Here is an 8,578-nt window from a genome sequence, read left to right on the forward strand (position 1 = left end):
ATGAAACACACAAACACACACACATAATGAAACACACAAACTACACAAACATAATGAAACACAAACACACACTGTCATTTGTAAACCCCACCTGGTGTGACTCGGACGTCCACAGACTCTGGATCCTGGTGAGCCCTGCCTGCTGGTGCATGAGACCCGTCTGAGTTCTGTAGAAGTCGGGCAGAACGTTGATGTGCTGCAGTACCAGATATGTGTGTGTCTGCTGCGGAGGGCGATCATGTAACCCGACTCGTCTGTGTGTTGAAGAAAGCCTAATGGGTTTCCCTTCTCCCTGCTTCTCTCTTGTTTAAAGTGCAATATCCTGTTTATTTCTCTTTAATGCTTCTGAAAGTTAAATATAGAAATCTAATTTATTGTTGAAAGGGTCAACAGTGTGGCAAAGACGAATAAAAACATCATTTACTAAAGACAAACCGTCTCCCGCTTGCCTTTTGTGCATCATAGTGTTTTATTTTTTTTTCCCACCCAAAGGTCAGCCATCATGTTTTTGCTTGCCAAGTTAAAACATTTCATGAACCAATGGACAGACTTGAATTATACTTATGGAAAGTGACTAAATGTGCATCTACAAATGATTCCAGTTTAAGATGTCAGGCAGAGCCAGCCGATCTTAGAAAACACAACAAGGTTTTTTCTAGAATCTGACTGATATATCGGTTGGGCTGATAATTTAGGCTGATATAGACGGCCTATCAGTATCGATGATAATTGTCCCATTATGCGCAGATATAAACACTTTTTCACCCCTAAAATACTGGAACCAGCTGTAATTGTACAATATATCCAGCAGAGGGTGTATGAAGACTACTTTCAAGTCATGGCTGTTCACTTAAGTTTCACTTTCAGCACAGCTGAAGCAGAGAGCAATACTTTGTAGATAGAACCAGGGTATTATACTTTGAGCACTGTAATTTTAATTGGTCTGTAAAACAAAAAATAATTCTCTTCAATCCTCCAACCTGTTTGTCATTAGCTACATGCCTCTTAAATAAGCAAGCTAACGTTTACATAACCTAGGCTATTGCCTTGTAAAACTTTATCCGGAACAATAAACCTAACGTAGAGATAAAATATACTTCAGTGTTAGTAACTTTTTCTTTGTTGTCCTCAATGAAATGCATTGTTTGTTTGAAATCTTTACTTCTCTGCAAACAAAAAAATAAATAAACTGCAGCAGTCAATACCAATTAGGCCTTCATCATACTGGACGGACTGACTAAACAAACAGGGAAGGTGTTTCTTTGTTTAATTTATATTTATGTAACACACTTGACAACTGTATGATGAATAGTGGAGGATAGAAAATGTGAACACACGTTATGAAGACCAGTGCATCATTTGTAAACCTACTGTGGGTCTAGGTTTAGCGTGGATCTGATTAGCTTAGCTTCATCGTTGCTAACAGCTGCGCTAAATAAACAAGTCCCGCTCCACTCGCTGCTTTCTTTGATTCTTGTGGGTGGACAAAGTTAAAAATGTTTAGCCTTTATATCGGTTATCGGCGGCCGGCTTCCCCTCCCAATATCGGTATCAGCGACAGCCAAAATTTCCACATTAGTCGGGCTTTACTTAAGTCAGCTGGTTTCACAGATGCCGAGTGTAAATTTGGTGTGGTAGTAGCCGAGCATGATTTACAAAACAGTCCCAGTGACGTGTGATATGGAGCAGAACTTTATTAGTAACAGAAGATAGTCTCAGTCTAAAACTCAGGGGGTGATATGCATTCCTTCAAGGAACTCTAGGCTTTTATTTTATAACATTTAGATCAACAACTGTTTTAAAAGACAACTCTTCTTCCCATGAATGAGGTGCACAGCATTTGTCAACAACAAACATTTTACCTGCTCACAGTCCGCTGACGTCAGTTTCTGGGTTTAACGTCGTCTCGACAGCGGACGTGCATGTTCACCATGTGCATGTGTATGCTACATCATTGCTCGCCGCAATAAAAGCCTTTCTGTTTGTTCAGTCGGAATATGAGGCATTTAGGTTTTAACACATCATGATGTGATTTTACAAAAAATATTCACAAGCTATGAAACAATAAACATCTGGTATTCAGGTAATAAAAATACGGCTTTTTAAAGATGACTTAAAAAATAAATCATATCTATATCTATAAATATCTTCATTTTAATGTTTTACTTGTATAAATTTCATCTTCAGTGGAGGTTAAGGACTTGAGAGAAACGTGACTAGCTTTTTGTCATCTTGTGGCTCATTCACTTTCTGTGATCCTTAAAAATGAGTTAACTTCTTGTTTTGTAACAGAACAGACACAGGACAATTAAAGATGCTCGTCTGGACCAAAGCCAGGAAATACCCTGGTTCTGAGCATAAGAGCTGGTACCACAGGAGTCCAGACATCTGCAGCAGTCGAGGAGAAGATGACAGAATATGAACAGAAAATGATAAACGCAGGACTCATAAACAGAATCCTCATTTCAGCTCAATTCTTCTTGTTGGACAAGCTTTTGTCTGGAAGTTTAAGACTCTGTGAACTTCTACGCTTGTTTGTTCATACCAAGAGCAAAAACAGATGATCAGAGATTTTCCAAAAAGGTCTTGTATGAAAGTGAGTACAGACGTTGAGACGACAGAGAAGTCCTCCTGTTTACAGACAGGGGCGGGGCCTGTTTACAGAAAGAGGGCAGGGTCAGAGGACCGTCATTCATTTGTTCTTCAAACCCAATCAGTAGCTTGTTGGACGTCATGTGATCCTCTGAGGAGAACAGGAGGAGCAGGGAGATCTGGTTGGACGTCAGAAAACCCACCATCATCTTTACTTTGAGTCGGTGCGGTCCATTTCATGGGTCCGCGGGCTGAATGGCTTCGTAGCCTGCAGTAGTCTCAGACAGGGGGGTGTTTTCGGGACCATCCATCCACAGATCCATGGACTCCTGAGTGTCAAAAAACTCATCTGGACCCTCAGGAGACTGAGGGGTCTGTGAGCTGGAGCCCGCCTCGCTGCTGCTCTCCCTCAGCTCCAGCAGCACCGGTAGAGAGCCGGGAAGACTGTAACCCTCCATCCGACCCAGACCAAGTTCAGCGAGGGCCATGCAGGGGGGTCTGTGGTCTGCATCTGAGACTGGACCACTGGAAGGGTCCATGGTGACCAAGGCAACCTCCAGCCCATGTGGGGGGAGCTCAGGATTGTCAGTCTGGTTCTCAGCTACAGCACTGAGTCCAGCGTCTCCTTCTGGAGGGTCTTTTGGAGCCGGAGGGACCTCACCTGGGTTTGAAACTGCAGGACAGGTCAGGTCCAAGCCCTGAGGCCCAACAGCAGGGGGCAGCTGGGTGGAAATGTTCTGAGAGGAGTGGGTTTCCTCACTGCTCTGAGGGGTGAGAGGAACCTTCTCGCTGAAGCTGAACCGTGGGGAAGTGTCAGCAGTGGTGGGGGAGGAAGGTCCGGCGCTGGAAACGGCACTGGATGGACCGCTGCTGTCTGCAGGGACAGAAACCAAACACCTGAGTGTGTGCACCCTCTCTGTGTGTGTGTGTGTTAACACATTTGGACATATGTACATCATAGAACTCAACAAATCAGATTGAAGAAGAAACTTTTTTTAATTCCTGTTCAATATACATTTTAAAAAGTGCAGTTTTTGGTCAGGAATATATCAGGACACCTCAACATTTACTCTACACGTTGAAGGAGGTTTGCTCTGTTTTGACCTCAGACGTTAGGTTTGGAGTGATGTCGACTGCTGGTGAAACCAACAGAGATGTCTGAGGCATCAGGAAGAACACTGTAGCAGCAAACAAGTCTGCTGTGGGATCCAAGAAGCTCTAAAACCAAACAGAACCCAACCACTTTACTGTCTGGAAACAGGCTACAAGACCTGACCATCCAAGCAAGTCCACCCCTAACAGCAGACTGCAGGATGCTTAAAGACATCTAAAAACCCTGGAGCACCTCCACACGACCTTCAGCAGGCTCTCACTACTCTGGATGTGAAAGTGCACACCTCTACCATCAGACACACTTAGTTTAACGTTGATGGGAGGGAGGTGTGCACAAAGAAACCTGCTCTCTAAGAAAAACAAGAAGGTTAGAGCAGAGAGAACATGGACATCTGGAACATCTGGAGCACTGTTCCTTGGACAGACAGGAATGAAATTCAAATATTTCGACATCACAACAGAGCGCACGTTTGACATAAAGCAAATGCAGCATTTATCCTGATGCATGCTCAATAATCCAGGTAGAAAAATCCAAAAAAGTTCAATCTGGTCCTCTGGACATTCAAAAAAAAAAGAACAAAAAAAAAAAAAAACAAAGCAAAAAAATATAGAAACGTTTCGTCTCTCATCCAAGAGACTTCCTCAGTCTGAGGTGCTGTTTTCAGCTCAGTCTCTTAAATAGCACCTTCTCAGAGTGGATCAACCAGTTTGCTGCTGACAACCAAAACCAGCTGATCACATGCTCAAGAAGGACCATCAGCCTAACAATGGATCATTAGCACACTGATGGCTGTTTACTGTTCACAGAGGGCTGAGTGATACTAGCAATCACAGCATTGTAAGAGGGGGACAGTTGAACCCGGAGGCCTCCACCCCGTTTAACGATGGACAATTTCTTTTCACAAAGATGGCCTCCTTTACTCCTCTCTCAAACCATCGTTCCTCTCTGTCCAGGATGTGAACATCTTCATCCCTGAAAGAGTGACCGCTGGCCTGGAGATAAGTGTAGACCTCAGAGTCCTGGCCTGATGATGTTGATCTTCTGTGCTGGGCCATCCTTTTGGCCAGTGGCTGTTTTGTTTCCCCGATGTAAGACTGATCACAGCCCTCCTGACACTGAACAGCATACACAACATTACTCTGTTTGTGCCGGGGGACTGGATCTTTGGGATGAACCAGTCTTTGCCGTAATGCATTTTGGGGTTTAAAAGATGCAGCATTCCAAGAAAAGAACATTGTCCATGCTGTGAAACATGGAGGTGGAAGAGTCATGGTATGAAGTTGTTGCGCTGCAGCAGCTCACATCATCAAATCCCCCATGGATGTTACTGTGCATCACCGGGGGCTTGAAGAACTGCATGACCATAAAAAAATCATCTGAACCAGAATTGGACCCAAAATAGATCAGGAGATTCACCAAGGACTGGCTGAGGACAGACATGGGGAGTCCTGGAATGACTTGAATCTGGACTTATGTTCAGGAGACTAAATCTGTGGTGATGAGCAGCTTTTATATAACATTAACTTCTGCTCAAATTAAACACATTCTATAGATAAGGTCTATATCTAAACATAAATCAGAAACAATACATGAAATCATTAAACAAGTCTCCGGACCAATCAGAGGAGCCCGGCTGAATAAACGTTCTGTCATCATTTCAGGACTCTTTAGAATCTGACGTCATCCTTGGTCGTCCTCGGCACCCCCCGAGGGTGTACGGATCTCTCCAGAGGGAACTATGTGAACTGAGTGATTTACCACTCTTATCTGAACTCTGAAGTGCCTCTGTGTGTTGTCTCTGGACACGCTCACCACCTTGCGTCCCCCACCCCTGCAGAATGTCAGCATCACTATGTGCTTGTGTGCAAGTTTTTTTTTTCATTTTCATGCTTTTAATCTTCAGCCAAACATTAAGAGCATGTTAGGATTTTTTGCCTCCAAAACCTACGTTGTCACTTTCACCACTTCTGTCCAAACAGGTCTCACTTGTAAATGAGTCTTCAAGGCTCCATGTGATTTATCTGTTTAAATAAAGGTTGAATGAAAAACACAATTCATATTACAAAAAGTGTATGCCAAGTAAAAAAAAAGGCATTTGTTCCCATCAAGTATAAATGTTTTGTTTCTATTTTCTTTGTGATATACAAAGCTTTAGTTGTTAACACACTGAACATTCAGTCTAATGTTTAAATTCATAAATAATAAGCTTTATAGGATTCATTTTGTTAAGTGACACTGGCAATTTAAACATATTTTACATTTTATTTTGAAAGTCTTTGCTTGCATTTTAATATGTGGTATCCTCAGTGGTGGGCACAACTAACTAAAAAGTTAGCTTCCCTAACTCGTGACCGAAACCCAGAGATACAGTACTTGAACTCCTCCACGTGAGGCAGAACCTCACCCTCGATCTGGAGAGAGCAATCCACTCTTTTCCAACTTTATGTCTGCTAACAAAATTCACAAGCTTGTTCCCGTCTGTTGTGGACGTGTCTCAAAGCGGTCAGTAAGGCATGCGATTAGCTGACTACGTATACGCGTGACAAGATGTGATTGGTCGACGCAGCTTCAACTGGAAAGAGATGAAGACGTGTGACGCAGACTTACATTCATCTAAGCGCATAGAGGTTTATTGTTATCTTTTGCTATTTTATTTTATTTATTTATTTTTTCCAGTTTAGTAGTTTAGCATTAGCAAAGCTAATTTTTGTTTTAGTGGAATATTAGTGAGGGAAGAATGGAGCGTGAGACTGCCAGACGGATTGGTGCATTGTCTGCAGTATTGTGGACTCTCTGCTGGTCTGCTGTGGTGAAGAGAGAGCTGAGCTGTAAGGCAAAGATCTCTGTTTATCCATCAGTCTACGTTCCTACCCTCACCTATGGTCATGAACTCTGGGTAATGACTGAAAGTATGAGATAGTAGATATTTACGTTTCCTCTGCAGGGTAGCTGGACTCTCTCCCTTAGAGATAGAATGAGAAGTTCAGTTATCTGGCGAGACTTGGAGTAGAACCGCTGCTCCTCCACATTGAGACGTGCCAGTTGAGGTGGTTTGGGCATCTGGTAAGGATGCTCCCTGGGCGCCTCCCTAGGGAGGTGCTTTGGGCATGTCAGACTGGGAGGAGACCCCGGGGACGACCCAGGACACACTGGAGAGACTGTGTCTCTCAGTTCGCCTGGGAACACCATGGAGTCCTCCCAGAAGAGCTGGAAGAGGTGGCTGTGAAAAGAGATGTCTGGACCTCCCTGCTCAGGCTGCTGCCCCTGAGACCTGACTTCAGAACAAGTAGAAGATGATGGATGGATGGACTTAAAAGTTGGCAAAACCTAATTTAGCAAAAACTAATTCCACTAATGATTTTCAAAGTTAGCAAAAACGCTCATCCGCTAAACGAAAAATTAGTTCCACTATTAGCTGTTAGTGTATTAGTGGAATTGTACTGCATCTACTGTAAATGACAAAAAACGAAAAATAACGTTGGGTAAAACAAAACTGTAAATCATGATTTCTGTAGGGAAATGTGTCTTTTAGATTAATCAAATAATCAGTCAATTATTTATTAGTCATAGTATCTGAAGGCCAAGGAGGTCCAGCCTGAAGATGTTAAACTGTGATACTCACACCATGGAGGTCTGTCAGAACGAGACCTGAGGGAGATGGACGTGGACAGGACTCTCTGTGGGATGTACGAGTCGACTGACGGCTGGTTGTGTGCACCAAACATGGCCGACAGAGCTTCAGGGAGGAAGAAAGAAGATTAAAGTTTAATGGTTGGCAGACAGCACGGTGGCGCAACTGGTAGAGCTGCTGCCTCTCAGCGAGCAGGTCCCTGGTTCAAACCCCGGTCCAAGGGCCCTTCTGGGTGGAGTTTGCATGTTCTCTTCGTGCATGCGTGGGTTTTCTCCGGGTACTCCGGTTTCCTCCCACAGTCCAAAAACATGCATGTTAGGCTGATTGGTAACTCTAAACTGTCCCTAGGTGTGAGTGAGAGAGTGAATGGTTGTTTGTCTCGTTTGTCTCTATGTGGCCCTGTGATGGACTTGCGACCCGTCCAGGATTTACCCCGCCCCTCGCACAGTGATTGCTGGACATGGGTACCGGCGACCCCCATGACCCAAAATGGAACAAGCGGGTAAAGAAAATGGATGGATGGATGGTTGGCAGACACCTACACCTTCTCTAAAGACATGAAGGGGAGATTAGTTTGTTTCGTACCTCTGGAGGTTCTGGTGTGCGGATCTCCAGCGCTCTCGCACACGCTGGTGAGGAACTCGTTGACCTGTTTCAGTGACAGCGAGTTGTGCAGCGTTTCCAAGGGATAGATGGACGGCACCATGGAGCAGCCTTCGAAACCTGCAGCAGAGGAGACACACGATGCCCGCAGACACATCAGCTTTGGAGTTAGTGCAAGAAGCCTGAGACTCCATGACCCAACACTCCAACTCCACCCACACACTAAACCTCAACACGGTGCTCTAAAACCTGCTGCTTCAACATGGGCCCTAACCCACTGAGGACTCCTGCCATCCCCTAAGGCTCGTTTCCACACAGGCAAAAACAAATAGATCAAAAACATGCTGAGTGGTCAGAAAACGTGACACCACAGCTAAGGTGTCCCACTTTGTCAGTAAAAGCAAGCTTGCCAATCCCAAAAGGTGTCAGCCGTTCATTCAGTCCCATCACGCTCTGACAGCAGCACAGAGAGGTCGAAGCTGTTCTCACATGAGCTCAGGTCCGACGTGTTACCACAGCCACACCGTCCACTGTTAGTCCACAACAGCTGCACTTGACCATCAGAGTTTTAAAAAAAGCATCAAACCACAGGGTGGAAAACCTCAGAAGGTGATGTTTTAACTGGGTGAGTGTACAAA

At 44.3% G+C, this 8,578-nt stretch overlaps 1 protein-coding gene across 1 annotated transcript; it reads right to left on the minus strand.

The window, feature by feature from the left end:
• Positions 1–2,646: 2,646 nt before the first annotated feature.
• LOC119424773 (inositol hexakisphosphate and diphosphoinositol-pentakisphosphate kinase 1) lies at positions 2,647–8,117 on the minus strand. Its single transcript, XM_037692281.1, has 3 exons — positions 7,923–8,117; positions 7,329–7,442; positions 2,647–3,466 (listed from the first exon to the last, which is right to left on the minus strand). The coding sequence occupies exons 1-3, from the start codon at positions 8,095–8,097 to the stop codon at positions 2,829–2,831; spliced, it is 927 nt and encodes a 308-aa protein (XP_037548209.1). The 5' UTR covers positions 8,098–8,117; the 3' UTR covers positions 2,647–2,828.
• Between the last annotated feature and the right edge of the window lie 461 nt (positions 8,118–8,578).

The sequence above is a fragment of the Nematolebias whitei genome, chromosome 2 (genome assembly GCF_014905685.2).
Source record: "Nematolebias whitei isolate Nwh7 chromosome 2, NemWhi1, whole genome shotgun sequence".
Taxonomy (NCBI): Eukaryota; Metazoa; Chordata; class Actinopteri; order Cyprinodontiformes; family Rivulidae; genus Nematolebias; species Nematolebias whitei.

Coding starts and splice junctions, on each gene's coding strand:
- LOC119424773 (XM_037692281.1), bottom strand. CDS start 8,097: ATGTGTCTGCGGGCATCGTGTGTCTCCTCTGCTGCAGGTTTCGAAGGC. Junction 7,443..7,922: donor GCACACCAGAACCTCCAGAG/GTACGAAACAAA, acceptor TCCTCCCTGAAG/CTCTGTCGGCCATGTTTGGT. Junction 3,467..7,328: donor TTCTGACAGACCTCCATGGT/GTGAGTATCACA, acceptor CTGTCCCTGCAG/ACAGCAGCGGTCCATCCAGT.